This window comes from Tenrec ecaudatus, chromosome 5, assembly GCF_050624435.1.
Source record: "Tenrec ecaudatus isolate mTenEca1 chromosome 5, mTenEca1.hap1, whole genome shotgun sequence".
Lineage (NCBI taxonomy): Eukaryota > Metazoa > Chordata > Mammalia > Afrosoricida > Tenrecidae > Tenrec > Tenrec ecaudatus.
In genome coordinates, this window is record NC_134534.1 from 149,402,827 (window position 1) to 149,419,437 (window position 16,611).

Here is a 16,611-nt window from a genome sequence, read left to right on the forward strand (position 1 = left end):
CAGGCCTTCCAGCTCTCAGGGACAGGGGACAGTGGTGCCAGGCTCCGTGCTTCTGCCTCAGCTCTGCTCCCACCAGGGGCCCCCCACCCCCTGCTCACCCCCCACCACGCCCACCCTGTAAGTAGGGAGCAGCATTCTGGGTGAGCGGAGGGTGGGGGGCTGCTGGGCAACATGGCTAAAAGCGGGGCCTTGGGCTCCAATTCCGCCTGGACAGTGACAACCTGTGTGATGTGTTCAAGTCACCCCTCTCCGAGTCTCCTTCCTGAGCTAACGGAGCCGACCAGCGAGCCTTGGGGAAGGTTAAAAGGGAAGACACAGGCCAGCAAGGAGGGGACCGGTAGCTTCCCTCAGGCCGCACTTCTCCCTCCTACCATTTCACAGATGAGGAAACTGAGGCCCATAGAGGCCGAGGGACTTGGCGAAGGAGCATCAGGGTCAGGATTTGAACCCTTTCTACGCTAGACTCCTTGTCTAGGACTCCGTTCATCTCCCCCTCTGCAGATGAGCTCCCCCTACCCCCCATGCCGCCCTCAGAAAAGCTTCTCAATGCCCTCTGCCACTATGAGGGTCTGGAAACTCCACCTCAGCCTGGGGCACTGCCCCTCAGAAGGCCAGGGAACTTCCCGAAGGAGTAGACATCGAAGGGTGTGTAGGAGCTGGGAGCGTGACAGGTGGCTCAGCGCTCAGGCGGGCAGAGGGAGCCCAGCAGCTGCTCCAGTGGCAGCTTCACAAAGCTAGAGGCTCCTAGGACCCTCACTTTGAACAGACAGACAGCCATCCCTGTGCACTCTGACCCTCACCCTGGGCCAAGGAGGAAGCTGAGGCTCAATGGGGAGATGTGGCCACACGACAGGGACCCAAATCCAAGAAAACTAACACCCCGCCAGTCACTGTCTCCACCATCCCAGGACCCTGGATGGGATTCAAGACAGGTAAACCCACCTTGCTCCCACCCCTGGCATGGCCTCCACAGGGTCTGGGCTGTGGAGGGTGGCTGGGACACTGGCCTGTCTCTGTCTCCTGCCAGGCAGCAGGAGAATTGGATTAGCAGATCTGAGTCAATTAGGCCAGGGGCTGGTGCCCTGTGGAGCCATGCCTGGCAGATGGCTCCCTGCAGAAGGGCAGTGGAGGTGGCTACGTGGGGGCAGACCTAGGACTTCCCTGGACTCCACAGGCCCTGCTCCTCCTGTCTGATAGTAGGAACTTGGGATGGATCCCACCCATCCCTCCCTTGCTCCAGGGATCTCCAGGGGCCTCAGGGTGCCAAGCGGGGTATACTTACCTCAGGGAAACCAGTTAGCGTGGGGCCCAGGTGGGGAGGACATGGGAATGAGACCACCCACTTTCCTCAAGAGGCAGGGCTCACAGCCCTTAAAAAGGGGGAAGCTGAGGTCCTGAGTAAGAAAGTAGGCTGCCATAGTCACACAGTAGCAGAGCACAAAGACATGAACTCAGATCAATCCAGCCTCAAAGCCCCGGCCCTGGAGACCCCAAGGAGGGCCCTGTCCCGACCCTAGGTTCCCTGGGTACAGTGGTCCCCTATTGCCATCATCAACAATGGAAAACATAGACTTTAAAATGCTTTGTATACTACACAGTGTGAGGCAGGCAGGAGGAACTGAGAATAAGACTGAGCCTGGGTGAGGCCGTGGGTACAGGCTGCCCTGACTGGGGCCCTCCTCAGCCCCCACCCTGGGCCTCCACTCTGCCCCCAGCACATACCTTGAGGAGACGCCCGCTGACTGTCCCCAGGAAGACCACTGTGTAGTTGTTGACACTGGCCACGGCCACAGAAGTGAGGCCCGGGGCCCGGAAGATGGGCATGGCCTTCAGCGGCTGCAGGACAGACAGTGGGTGCTGCAGGTGGGCAGCTCCACAGTCCAGCTGTTCCAGCTGCAGCTGGAAGGGAAACAGCACATCAGACCTTGACTCCAGAACTTTCTCTGGCTCCCTGTGCATGGCCAGCGGATGTCTCAGGCCTCAGCATCTGACTTTGCATCTTGTTCCTACCTTATATCCTCGATCTAGGCTGGGGCCATGGAGCTGCCCCAATGTGGACATTTAAGGGTGCGTAGGAGCTGGTGGCCTGGCATTCAATGCTCAGGGGGTCTGCAGTTTGAACCTATCAGATATTCCCGGGAAGAAGAGGTCTGGTGATCTGCCCTTATCAAGGTTCTAGTCTACTGATCTGGTGTTTAATATTTTCTGCACCTTTTGTTCATATTGGGGTTCTCTCTGTTGTATGTTGTCATTGGGAGTAGCCTCTTAACTTTCTGTAGGTGCTTTTCTATGTCTTGTGGTATGTGAGACCCAGGATAGGGGGCTGTATGGACAACTGGAATAAGGGAGTCAGGGAGGTACGGTGGAGGACGTGGGCTCTGCTATCGAGGAGCTCACGAAGGAAGCGAATGTTTGGAACAGATTGGTGTAGCAATTGTAGATTGAACTAAGCATGGCATGATGTCTGCTTTTAGGGGAAAACATTCTAGCCTAAAAGTCAAGTCAAGATGGGGGGTGGGAGAGCATGTATGTGTCAGAGAAGATGTTTCCATTTCTGCTGGTGGGTAAATGGGGAGGAGCAAACTCCCATGTGGGGAGACGAGGAACACTGAGCAATACTTCAATAGAACCCACAGAGAGAATAAGCCCAGTAGGGTGTTCCTAATTAGACACCTTTGACCGCGTTTCTCTCCAGTCCTTGGTGACCCAGGCCACGTGCTATCAACTACTGGGACTTTAGGCTCTGTACCTTCAAGGCGCACAACATCCTGCAGAGGCCACACCAGAAGGGCTCAATGTGGAGACCCCATTAATGAACTAGGCTTTACCTCAACCTCACCTTGGGCGTAAGCCTGAAGTTCCCTAGTGTGAGAAGAAACAGATGACTGTCGCCCCCCAAGGTTATGGAATCGGCGGTCGTTGGACTTTGGCTTGGATGTCTTGCTTTGGGGGCTCATTTTCCTTTAGGATGTCCTCCTTGCTTTACTGTGACATCATTAATCTGATAGACACGGTCTGCCTTTGTGAAGGAGCATTATTAAAATGTCTGCCCTATCACCAACCTCCATGGTTCGTGTCCACAGTGCCCAGTCCTTAAGAGTTTGTTCTGTGAAAATGAACAATTCCTACAAAGTGGTTCAGGGGGTCTATGCTTGCATACTCTTCTCAACATCATGTAAATTCCATACCGATGGGTAAGCTAATGACCCTGCCAATAGAATGACCTCAGGCTCCAGGGGGGATGACTCAGAATGTTCTCTGTCATAACACAATAATGAGCCTCTAAAGTAAGCCATGGATATGTGAATGAATTTTAGGACCACACTTAATTCTAGCCCCAATCTAAGAACAATTCGTTCTTATGACTTGGCCCTGCTTGACGCTTGCTCTCATGAAGAGATCACTGAAGATATGGGTACTACAGCAAGGTGTGGTGAAGAACATAGATGGTGCCCAGCTATCAAAAACAATAGTGTCTGTTGTCTTCAAGGTTTAGCTTAATACAAGCAGCCCTCCAAGTGAATCATCAAAGTTCACATGGAAGAAGCACACTAGCCTGTGTGATCCAAGCATTATAAATAATAAAAGGCAAATCCAAAGGAGGAAATGATATCAGAGCTTAGATTGTGGCTAGGGTGGCAGTGGGAGCCCAACATCCATTTGCAGGGGCCCCACATGGATTAAACCTCCGGGGAATCCTCTCTGACCATCGTGGAGGGATGTGAGTAACTTTACTATCAGAAAGCACTGAGAACTCGGTCATGATTGATGTAGTAGGGTAAAATGTTACATCTTATCAGTGGAGCTCTCTTTTGATCCATTTTAAAGTTGTTTCATATACAAAAAAAGAGAAGGAGAAATAACTATGAATTGAGCCTCTGGTGATCCCCTCTGGCCAGGAAGAAGGGGTGTAAATAGCCTTGTTATCATGCAAAGAGTGGATTACTATAGAACCAGTTAGGTTACAATCTAAGTCTCTATCATTTCATCTCCCTTTGACCACTTTTAGATTTGTTCTGGTTTTTAATATTTCCTACTTTTCGGTGGAGGTTTTTCTCTGGTTTGTTACTGTGGTTGCTGTTGTTTTCCGTGTGTGAGATCCAGGATCAGTGGATTAATGGATCTTGGGGGGATGGGAGGGGATGTTGAAGGAAAACGGGGAACTAGTAGCAATGAGCACAAGAAGGAAAAAATATGTTCTGGAACTGATTGTGGTGATGATTGTATAACTCTTTTTTTATATGACCCAATTATTGAAGTATATAATATTTGAATTATGCCATTAAAACTATTTTTAAAAAAGAGTCTAGCCGAAGAAACTATGTAGTGGTTATGGGTTGGGCTTTTTTCAACATGATCAGCGGTTCGAAACCACTAGAGCTCCAAGGGAGAGAAACTGTGTTTTCTACTACTGTAAATAAACAGTCACAGCCTCAGAAACCCACAGGGGATAGCTGTGAGTCAACACTGACTCAAAGGCAGTGAGTTTCAGTTTTGAAGAAACTATGGGGCAGTTCTCTGTCCTTCAGGGTCACTATGCATCAGAATTGACACAATAGCAGAAGCTACACAGGAATATGTGCACGTGCAGGCAGGGCCGGTGATGTTTGCATCTGTAAGTGGCGGTCCCATTTAGCTAGTCAAACCAGGCATTTGAACCCCACTCCTAGTACCAAACAAATGAACAGGCAGGCAGAGGAAACCACAGCAGACCATGGGAGCTGCATTAGGCAGCATGTCAGTGTGAGAAGGGACTACATGCACACACCAGGGCCCGGCAGCCAGGAGAGCAGCCCGACCCTCAGCATGCACCGCCTGTGAGGAAAAGCGGCTGCAGCCTAGCTGGGACAGTTCCCAGGAGGTGGTGGGGACATTTGGAGCACTTGGTGCAAATACAAGAAAATAATTGTCACAGCAGCAAATGTAACGACAGGCCACACTCCTCGGGGCTGACATTGCTGGGCCGGGGCCTCATGTCCCTGAATCTTCCTGGCAGCCTTTCAGAGGTCCCATCTCAACCGGTGAGGAAACTGAGGCTCAGAGGCCCATGGCCCCCTGCAGTGTGAAGGCTGGAGCCCACGGTCCTACAGTCTGCTGAGCCCAGGACCTGGGTCTGGGTGTTGGAGGCCCTCAGCAGAGTCCTAGGAGGGAGTGGTCCTCAGGGTGGGCATTGGGATCTGCTTTAGGAAGCAGCCTTTACAGGGATTTTTTTTTTTTCATTTTGATTTCTTGTCTGCATCTAATGCCTATGCCATTGGTAATGTTTCTCTGTATGTGTGTGCATTTGCATAAAAGTTGAGCTAGTTTTCAAAAGAAAATAACAAATAATGGATCCTTCTGTTCCTGGGCTGTTTAAAACACACTAGCGGTCTAGTTCAGGGGCAGTGACAAAGAGGAACTCCCTGGACGAGCGGGACTGACACAGTGGCTGCAGCCATGGGCTCAAACAGAAGAACAGTCGTGGGCACGGAGCTCTTCGACACAGGGTCGCTATGAGTCAGAACAGACTCCAGGGGACCTCGCGGCAGAGGTCTGAGGGGCCTGTCAGCTGGGGGCTGGCCCCCCAGTCCTTAGATAGGTGAGGCTGGGGTGTTCTGGGACAAACTGTCAAGTGAGTACTCTGCAGCATCATGGCAGAGGTGACCTAGACAAGTCACGTCACCACTCTGAGTCTCAGTTTACTCAACTACAGAGTGGGCACATTTACCCTTCCTGCTGCACAGGGGCAGGAATGAGATCAATTACTAGCACGGTGCTCTGGATAGGAGCTGGGGGGAGCGTGAGCTGCTTCTAACAGCGTGTAAGACACGACTGATTCTAGTATTATAAAGTAAGATTTAGGGCAAGTCAAGCCTCTCCCCAGAGCTTTCCAATTCAATTGGCTCTCATCCCAAAGGGCAGCCATCCGGTCCTTCCACAGCCCTCCTGGACCCAGTGCCCAACCTTGCGGGAAACTTTCCTCTGAGTGCCGCAGTCACGTGGACCCTGCCCTGTGAAGAAGCCACAGAAGAGGTTTCTGGGCTGGCTTGCTGCCGTGGTTAGGAGGTGCTGTCAAGTCTGTTCCAACTCATAGCAACCTTACGTACAACAGAACGACCGAAACCCTGCCCGGCCCTGCACCAGCCTCACATCGTTCCCATGTCTGAGCCCCTGGAGGCACCCTCGGTGACAACGCATCTCATAGAGGCCCTTTCTCTTTTTCAGCGCCCCTCCACTTTACCAAGCACGATGTCTTTCTCCAGGGACGGTCTCTCCTGACAACATGTCCAAAGCATGGGCTGAAATCCCTCCAAATGGTTTCCTCGACACTCAGAATAAACCCGAAATCCTTCACCAGGGCCCCGAGACCGAGAGAGACCGCCTCTCCTCCCCTCCTCCTCCTGCCCTCACCCCACTGTTGCTCTCTCTTTACCAGCTGGGCCTGCTGATGTTGGGCCCTCTGCCTGGACCCCCCTCCTTCCCCGACTGTCCTCCAATCAACTCCGTCCTGTCCTTCAGCTTTGGACCTTGCCTAGGGGACTGATCCTGCATGTCCCCAGTTGGGGAGCAACTCTGGCAGGGGGGCATCCAACCCACCCCCCAGCTGCCTCTCACAGTGGTGGGTTTAAGGGGGTTCTGCCTGAGGCTGCTAGGATGGATCATACGGGTGCCTGCTCTTGGGGTTACATAACTTTCCTTCACTGGATATGGATTACTTGCGTCATTAAAAATAGGTTGTTTTAAAATTAAAAAGTGTCAATCTTTCCCCAGGGGCAAGATTTTCTCCCTAAGATCGCAGATGGCCAGTCCCTAGAAGAGGCTGACGGGGTTGACCTCTTTGGGGTGTCCTTCCCTGGGGCCCTGGAATGAGGGGTCCCCTGAGTGGGGGTGGGGTGGGGATGGGGCTGGGGGAGGGGTCTTCCAGGGAAAAGTTAACCAGGCACTCCAAGAGGAGTGATCTGTGGACCAGGGAATCCAGTGCTGACATTCCCAAACCATTAATTCTGCACCAAAGGAATTTTTCTAAAAAGCATTTTTTGGGGTTTTTTTGTCTTATCCTAAAAATAAAATTTTAAAGGAGAAGTTAGCTGTCAGCTGCTGCTCCGAGGGGGGAACCGATTCTCCAAGCGCCTGGGGAAGTGCAGTGGGGCAGCTCAGAAACGGAAGCCTGACCAGCAGCGCCCACCACTGGGTGGGCGTGAAACAACTCGTGGGGGAGGGGAGGCAAGCATGGAAATTGCTCCGCCCTCCCCCCCCCCCCCCCCGCGCCCCCCACCTCCTGTGAGCCTGGAGACCAGGCAGGCATCTGTGCCTGAGCGTGGCCGAACATGGTCTCCAGGGGCTGTGAGCACCACAGGCCCAAAATACCACCCTGCCCGTATCACTCCGCCTGCCTGCATTCCCACAGGGAACCCCGCCCGCCCTCAACTCTCCTTTCCTAAAGATCTTGCCCAATACAAATCCCCTGGGAGCTGGGGGGCGGGCTGCATATCCGAGCAGCCACCTCTGACCCGGCGCTGCGCCTCCAATCACGAGAGCCACTTTTCTGAGGCTGCCGCAGCTTACAAGGCCTCCAGTCCTCAGGATAAAGCCCCGGCTCTCCAGACGGCAGTTGAGGCCCTAAGTGAGCTGGCTTTGGGATTCAGCTCTGCCTGTCCCCTCCGCTCCAACCAGTAGAGTCACTTGGGTTGGTGTCCTCTCCCCCATGGACCTCCTCCAGGACCAGCCCATACAGAAAGCTTAGTGATACTTAATTTATTTCGACCATAAAATAATATGTTCATGGAAAAAAAGGATAATGGGGTTTTACCAAGAACTGTTTGAAGCTCCCTCCCCCGAAAAGAATTTGTTCCAAAGAACGACATTGACCCTGCTGCTCTGGGAGATGAACATATCTGATCAGAGCACACGGGAGAAGATGAAAGGGCAGGAGGAGAGAGTGGAGCACAGCCTGGCCTACCAGGCCGTGATGATGATGTTCCCGAGTAGAGCAGCCAGTCCACAGAGAGAACAACATGGCTGGCCCTACTATGAGACATGATGCCCCTCAGTGACTAAGGGCGATACAGGGGACAGCACCGGAAACACAGTGTGGGAATTGCACCTGACCTGATCCCACCACACCGAGGCAAATCACTGGGGGAGTGCAGCGGAACAGCAAGGGAATGGAGTGGCAAGGTCCCCAGGGAATGCTGAAAGTGGACTTTGGGGCCAGGGCGTGGTGCCCCAACAGACTGGACTGGAAAACGCTCCTAAGGGCCAGCAAACGATCCCTGAACTAACTACAAGCTTTTCTCTTGTGGAAAAAAAAAAAAAAAAGAACTGTTTGAAGCTCCCTGGTATGATTGTAAATGGCTCAAGTGTAATCTTTCTTCAATGATAAAAATACTAAGAACAATATCATCTCATAACATTTTCCTACATTGAATTACATCATTAAACTCAGTGCTGTCAAGTTGATTCTGAATCACAGTGGCCCCATGCAGGGTTTCTGAGGCTGCAGATCTGTACCAGAGCAGAAAAGCCTCATCTTTCTTCCAAAGAGCTGCTGGGGGATTCGATCTGCCCACCTTGTGATTTAACAGCCCAGCATGTAACCCACTCTGCCCGCCACCAATTACAGCATTCGTCACGGAGCGGAAGCCTTAGGGGAATTTTCTCCTTTTCCTCACTACTTATTTCTCAAAGGTCTGGATAGCAGGTTCACAGATACTAATGATCATAATATTGTAGCGAAAACACCAGAATATCTGACAAGATGGGCAACCATAGAAACACCAGCAGCCACAAAAACAGAAGTGCCTGCCTCTACCATGTACAGAAGAAACCAATCGATTCAGGAGTCATTGGAGTTTCAAAGTAATGACAGTTCTGAGACAGCACACCTTAGAAGGTTCCCAAAAGTATGTACATTTTTTAACAAAGTAAATTCGCACACTGCCTTTAGGCTTGTAAAGCGTCCTAGCGGCAGCACTGTTGGCCGGGGGTGGGGCTGCTGACGGCAAGGCCGGGGATTCAAACCCACCCACCACTCAAGAGGAGCCAGAGGGCTGCTATGGACCAGAGAGGACTCAACGGCAGTGAGTTTTCAGCCGTAGAGGCTAAAACTGAGACATAAAAATGTTTTTGGTGTTATAACTAACTCTAAAAATTAAGAAGAAAACCCCCCACAAGTTTCTACTGAAATGCTGTGCCACAACATTATTTAGTCATTCGGCATCACCCTCTCTGATAGCAAGCACCTACACACACACACACACGCACACACACACGCACGCACGCACGCAAGCACGCACACCATACCCCCCCCCCCCCCAAGGGCCTTCCCCAGTGCTGTTCCCTCAATGCCCCAAGGTCTTCGCACACTTCAATCACCTGCACTTCCCCACACGCTGGTCATGACCCAGGGGGTTCCCTCTCCCTGCCTGGCTCAGCTGCCAGTGGAGAGCCCTTCCTCAGTGAGGGAGGGGGTGGGTGGCCACCACCGTCACACCTCTCATTCCCATGTGAACTTGTCCGGGCTGGGCTGGGCTCTGTGGCAACTATTTGCCAACAAAGGTAGGAAAGTCGTTTTGAAATTTTAAAAATCAGTTTCCTTTGTAAATACTGCAGGGCACAGCCCACCCTGAATGGGCTCGTGTGTGAATGACACGGGACAGTGGTCGCCCTCGGGTGAGAATGACTTTATTCAGCTGCTACCTTCCCAAGTAGAGCGAGTAGAAGCAACACAGCTGTGCTGGAGAACAGGGGACGATGTGGGTCCCCTGAGTGTCCACTGTGGGTGGCAAGCAGCAAGCCCAGCAACACCTGGATATTAGGTTGGGTTCTTTGAAGACCCTCTGTTGACCCCTCTCTGAAATGGATGGCCACAGGTGGAAGGTCTCTGCTAGTTTTTGAGAGCAAGATGCTCAGGCAGGAGGGCCCTTCCTCCTCCTGCAGGTGGCCTCCGGGGCCGGTAGCTCAGCTCCGGTCCACTCTCCCATTAAAATCCTTCACATATTGATTTCACTACCTACCAACTATATTGCCTTTCTCTCCCAGAAAGCAACTTGGAGTGAGAGCTTAGGGGGCCTGCTTCTCATAAGCTTCACATCCTGCCTCCAGAGACCCCCAGCAAACCTCAGCCCCACCACACAGGCACTTTGAGGCTGATGAGGCGACCATGTGGGTACCTGGCAGACTGCAAACCACAGTGGTTCCGCCCAGGTACAGACCACACCGGCTGTCAGAGCTCTGAGCTTGGCGAGGGTGGACATCTTCCTGCCTTAAGTTTTTGATTATCCTGCGGTGACTCTGGGAAAGGCATGCTTTCCTGGCACAGAGCTGAAAGCACACACACATATGTGCATGCACACACGCACACACGCATGCTTTCGGTATTACAAGGCCAACTGCAGGGGCAGCCGGCACTCACTGCAGCGAGGCTGGGGGCTGGGGGCTGGGCCGCCTAGAGAACACCTTCCACCTCCTGATTCACCTTCCAGAGCAGCAAAGGGAGATGTTAAAACTGTCAAATACTATGCATGACGACGAGTGGGGACCAGCGCTGCATCTGGGGCCAGGACTGGAGGCTGGTGAGGTCAAGTCCAGGGCTCAGTTCAGAGCTTGTGCCAGTGCTGGTGTCTTGGCTCTGACAACTGTCCGTGGGACTATGTAAGCGGTAGACAATCATCCACGGGGCTGGATGCGGGGCAAACCTAAACTTATTCCAGCCTTAATGTTTTTCTTTTAATTTGCAAAGTCAGTGTGTGCCCTCGACAGAACAGCATCCTTCAGTGCCCCAGTGTCCTCAACATAAACTTCAGCCTTTGCTGCTGGGCCTTTGAGGCTCTGCTGGAGCTGGCCATGGCCCTCGGTGGCTCCCTGCCCCTGCCCTGACTCTTTCTGCCTCAGTGTGCACAGCCCAGGCTGTGGGAGCGCTTCCTCTGCGTCCCCACGGCCTCTGGTCTCCTCCGGTGGGTGGGGAAATTGCTAGTTGTTCACCAGTTGCCCCCTGCATTGAGTGTCCTGTCTTGAGACCAAGCCCTGAGCAAAGACAAGCCCTATCTCTATCGGTCAAGGAGCTCCCCAAAAGCAAGACTGAGAGGAGGCCCCAAAAACAGGGACCAGAGAGAGGGGACAAGGAGAGGCCAGGCAGTATGCATGGTGGTGATGTGACGGACATAGGCTGGACAACCTCAAAAGCCAGGCGTGGAAGGGTCAGGAAGGCCTGCCAGGAGGCCGTGGCTTCCAGCCAAGCCCACCACTCCTGCTCTGCGGTTTGCTCCTCCCCATTTCTGCAGATGCCTCAGTCAGCGCTTCGTGGGGTCAGGATTGGAGCCCACACCTGCGACTGGAAATACTGGGATTGGGGTCCACTGAGCAGATACCCTCCCTGAGGGTGGCCGGGGCCTGGAAGAAGCCAAGGGTCTACACATCCCGGCACTGAGGAGCAGGAAGGGCAGACTTGGTGTGGGGCCTCTGGCAACAGCCTCCACATCAGGGAGGAAGCCACCTGCTGCTCAGCTAGGAAAGAGCAGCACCTCCCGGGAGGTGACCAAGAGGTTCACTTCCTGAAGGGGCTTGGGGCAGGAGCCAAGCAGGCCAGTGGACAGCAGCCAAGGGAGCTGGCCCTGTGCCACAGAGGAAAAGCAGTATGGGGGGTGTTTTGGAGAAACTGAGGTACGAAAGGTTGCCTAGGACAGCAGCATGGGAGCACTTTCCCACCTGGCCCTCAGCTGCCTGCACCAGGCAGAGGGAAGAGACAGCAGTGGACAGTGTGGCTGCTGAAGGCTCCTCCAGAGCTTCAGGGACTCTGAAGCCCCAGGGCACTGAGGTCACGCAGGCCAACACGCACCTGGAAGGACCATGGGAACCATTCGGTCAGGTCACCCTGAGTGGGCACGAGATGTCCGCCCACTCAAGCATGGTGGCACACCTCCAGCCTCCACTGGGCAAGCTAGGTGCAGACAGTGGGGCCAGGGCCCAGTGAAGGCCTGGCTGAATCCAGGCCCTACTGTGGGCAGACACAAGGCAGATCCTAACCTTACAGTCACCCACAGATGCACATGGCCTTGTTATGTATCCATTTGGAAACTGACGTTCCTGACAGGTCAAGACACTCCCTATGGGATGGCTCATCTGGGGCTGAGCCCCAGCCTCCATCTGCAAAGCGGGCACATGAATAATGCCCACCCTATAGGGCTGCTAGAAAGGGCTCAGGTACCAATATGGTGCAAAACTGAGCTCTGTGGTCACACAGTGTTCCCAGTGAGCTGTGTGGGCCACCAGTCAGAAGGTCAGGGATCCTCACAGCCAGGGGTCACCCTGGATGCTTCCTGCAGTCTAATGTCCCAGAGACTGTCTCTGTGAGGCTGCCCTCGCTCAGGCCAGGGCTATGGGAGCTGGGCCTGAGAGGGGCTCTGCTCTAGGCCTTGCTAGAAACCACTGCCCCCACAGCTATTGGTTCAAGCAGCCATTGTTCGGTTAGCTGGACGCAGACCCCAGGCTCCCCGCTCTTGAAGCTGTTTCTCATTCTGCCTGCCTGCTGCAGCAGCAGCGGCGTTTCCAGCCCTCCTCCCTGGTCCCCGGGGAGCACAGTGTGGGACGGGCAGCAGCGGGCTGCTTCCCTGGCCAGAGCTCTAGTGGGGTGTGTGTGTGTGCGCAGAGTGCTGTGTCTCCCTCCTCCTCACCCTGGAGCGTTTTGTCCCAGCTTCCTCCCCTGGAGAGGAGTCCAGGCCCAGAGAAGCTAAGAGCTCAGATGTCTCTCCAGGGAGCACTTTCTCCCTTCTGGGAGACAGGCTGGGGGACTTGGAGCTACAACTCACACCCTTTTCCCTGTCCCTACCCTGGGGTGGGTGCTGGCCAGGGTCCACCTCGCTGCAGGCTCAGCTAGGATCACTCAGCTGGGTCTGGAGCATCCCACAGCTAAGCACGGAAGGCTGCTCGGGCCTGCAGCAGACATCCCGGGCAGTTCCCACCTGCTAGGGACGTGGAAGTGAACAGGATGGGCTCTCTCTAGCTGCCCGTGCCCCAGGTCTGTGGACAAGCCCAGATTGAGAAGGGGCCGGCACCAAAGGGCTTCCAAACGACCATGGGACATGCCTGTACCAGCAGTAATAGGCAGCTACCATTTGCTCTGTGTTGGCACCTCTTGCCTGCATCCCCTCCCTTAATTCTTGCCACGCCCTAGGGAGCTAACCGAGATGCAAAGAGAAGTGGCTACGACAAGGGACACAAACCTAGGCAGGCCAGCCCCATTGTCCTCAGCTTGACCCACCACCAAAAGCTGCCAGGAACTCAGCCCTAGGAGCTGGGAAGGCCCTAGGCTGCAAGCTGGGGAAATGGAGGCCCCAGCAATGAGACCATGCCTCTGGAGGACTCGATCGTGGGTGCCCCAAACAAATGTGGGTGGTGGGACAGGGGCCCAGAAGGGGTGTGGGGTGCCTGCCAGCCCTTCAGCTCCTTTCCTGGGCCTGGCCTCCACTCCATGTCAAGGCCTCTGCCAACTCCTCTCCCCCTCCCCCCATTATTTACCGATCAGAACCTAAAGTGCTACATGATTAACGCCCCGCTGGGGCTGCGCTGGGCCTTGTAATGGAGCTGCGTGTGATTTATCGGGTTTCAAGGCAGAGGAGGATAGATGGGGCAATGGATGGGCAGAGAGGCCTGCTGGCTCGGGCAGACCCCAGAGGCTTCGAGTAGCAGGAGGCGGAGGTGGGTGGCATGAGGCCCTCAGTGCGGCCTTGGCTCAAGCCCGGGTTCTAGGAAGAAAAAAAAGCTGAGCTCTGGGGCAGCCAGGATCCACATCCACGTGGCTCGCACCAGGAGACTTTCCGGGCCTGTCCCCACTCAGGGACGGCTGTTTCCATGGCAATCCCCACACTGTCTTCAGAGCTGGAGAAGCCCCCCACCCCCACCCCCGGGAACCACCTGGCCCAGCAGCGGGCAGTGACCAGGCAAACACCTCCTGGGCCTGCTGGCACCTGGCAGCATCAGCAGACCAAAGCCACAGGTCCCTTCAGAGCCAAGCTGACTGTGGCCCCTCCTCCCACAGCTTCTGCTGGCTCCCGCGGCCCAAGGGACCCCGTCCAAGTTCTTGGCCTGCACAAAAGGCCCTGAAGATTCCAGCCCACGCTCACTCCCGCTCCGCCCTGCCTACTATTGCAGCCATGTTTTCTCTTGTCTCTGCCTGGAGAGGAGTGGAGCGCTGTGCCCTGCACATCCCCTCCGAGGCCCCCTCCTCCAAGAAGTCATCCCTGATTCTCTCCCCCCTCCCCCCCAGAGTCTCTTCCTGCCATGGTCCTGATGGCTCCGCATCTCTTCTGGGGACTGTCACTTCCACCCCAGAGCAGAGCCCAGATGCTGCAGGAGAGCAGACTCCACCAGATACTGCTGGTGCACTCCAGGACGAGAACATGAACACACATCCTCCCCAAGAGCCCTGTGGGTCCTTCCAGGGAGCTCTGACTGCCCCCCAGTGGCCCCATAGAGGAAGAACTTACTTAGGCCTCAGTTGCTTAGACTTTAAAATGGGTTCAATGGGGCTATTCACTCATTACCACTGTGATTTCGGGAGTCCTTTTGGCTCTGGTCAAGGATTTGGAGTGAATCAAGAAGAACAGATGTGCAAGCGCTCTCCTCTCCTCTCCTCTCCTCTCCTCTCCTCTTCTTCTCTCTCTCTCTCTCTCTCTCTCTCTCTCTCTCTCTCTCTCTCTCTCTCTCTCTCTCTCTCTCTCTTTCTCGTCCCTGTGGGCCTCGGGCAGTCACATAACCTCTCGAGACCTGCTTGCCCGTCTGGTGATAGGGTAGTATCATCACATTCAGAGTCTGGGAGGAGGAAGAAAAACTACAGTGCAGAATCCGTTCTCCAGAAACTTGACTATGCTCATGAGGACAGCTTTGGTGCCAGAGTGGCTTCCCTGCCACCCCACAGCCCAGCTCAGATAGGGAAACAGTAAAGGAAGGGAAGGGGCCGCCATCCTCAGGGACTCACGTCCTCACTCTTCCTTACCTGAACTAGGTCATGGAAGGCAGCCTGCTCCTTGGTCACCGCCAGAGACCAGGCAAGAGTCTCTGCAGAGCTGATGTCGCAGCCTGTCTGTGGGCTCTGTGGCATGTCAGGCTGCCCCCCTCTCCTATCTAAGTCCTCTGAGCTCCTCCCCCCATATTCCAGATGGGGACACAGTGCCCCAGAGAAGGCACACAAATCATCCAGGGGCATGGCAAGGGAAGGAGAGTCTGGATTTGAACTTAGGGAATTGGCGCCAGAGTCCAGCTCTCACCTGCCACTCTGGGCCATGACTGTGAGCATGAGGAACCTTGACCCCACCCCACCCCCAGTAGCTATCTCAGCAAGGAGGGGCTGACCTAGAAGGAGCAGGCAGCCTGCCCTGTAACACCTGCCTGGCATGGCCCTAGGCTGGGGTCAGGGTCATATTCCCTGTGGAAAGGGCCCTGTCTAGAGTCACCCATGAAAACTGCCCCTTAAATCCTCATCACGCACTTGCACAAAAGCCCAGAGGGTTCCCTCCGTCCCTCCAGAGGAAGGCATTTTCCCAGGTGAATGCAGCTATGGTCTGATCCCAAGGGCCTTCTCTGACCCCCCTTCCTCAGAGCTCCCCCTGCCTGGCTGACTGCTCCACACCCTGACTGCACTTCCCTGCCTCCCCAGCGGCCACAATCACCCTCACCCTACCTGGAGCTAAGGTATTCTGTCAGGTGCCTGCAGGAAGTGCTGCCTCAGGAGGGAGTTTGTAACTGGGGCCTGACCTCAATCCCTGTGGCCCAACCTGGTGCCAAGGCCACAGGGCTCAGAGTCAGCACACAGCAGCCCCTGGTCTGCAAATCCCCACTGCCCAAAGCCCTGGGATCTTGGGAACACCCCTGAGTCTCAGGGTCCTCAGTGTCCTCTATAAAGGGGGGGCTAAGAGAGGCCTGGGAGATTAGCCATGCTGGGCTCCCATGAAGCACTGGAGCACAGCTGTTTGGAATCATGAGTCCATGATTCCTAATGCCCAGCTCCAGCTCTGGGATGCCCCCCTACACCACCCCCCCTACACACACACACACACACACACACACACACACACACACTGCTACACATACACACACACACACTGCTCCAGACACTCAGTGCCTCCTTGACCCCTTCCCAAAGCTGGGTCAACAGCAGTGACACCCTCTCCACTAGCCTGTCCACCTTACTTATGCCTCACTGCCTCTGAGCTTTGTCTGGCCCAGACACCACCCTCCCCTCCCCCCTCCCCCCTGCACCCCCTACTCTCTCTGGCCTAGCCCTGCCTTTTCCAAGGGCCTTCTCAGACCCTCTGTCCCACCAACCACCCCCCAGGTCCCCATGCCATGCCTGGTGGCTGTTCCACACCCTGAACTCACTTTTCCCAGGTATCTGTTCTCCCCTGGGAAACCATGCCTCCCTGCCAGTTCCTAAGCTCCACATTGGGAATTCTAACTGACCCACCTCCATGGAGGGAGACACTGGCTCCACTGTACAATGAGAAAGTCTGAGGCCTAGCCTGCAGCTTGTGGGCAGGAGAATGGGGCAGGAGAACATCAGCCGGACCCCACGCACTCAGGGGTCTGCGGCCTGATGATGTTCTCAGAGAGGAGGGGGCTGTTAACCATCTCCTGCTT

General features: G+C 54.8%; 1 protein-coding gene across 1 annotated transcript in view; it reads right to left on the reverse strand.

Moving 5' to 3' along the window:
* The window catches only part of PLXND1 (plexin D1), a 57,199-nt gene that overhangs the window by 31,667 nt on the left and 8,921 nt on the right, over positions 1–16,611 (reverse strand). The window contains exon 2 of the mRNA XM_075550063.1: positions 1,723–1,899. Within this exon, the coding sequence (XP_075406178.1) occupies positions 1,723–1,899 (177 nt within the window). The remainder of the gene's footprint in view (positions 1–1,722; positions 1,900–16,611) is intronic.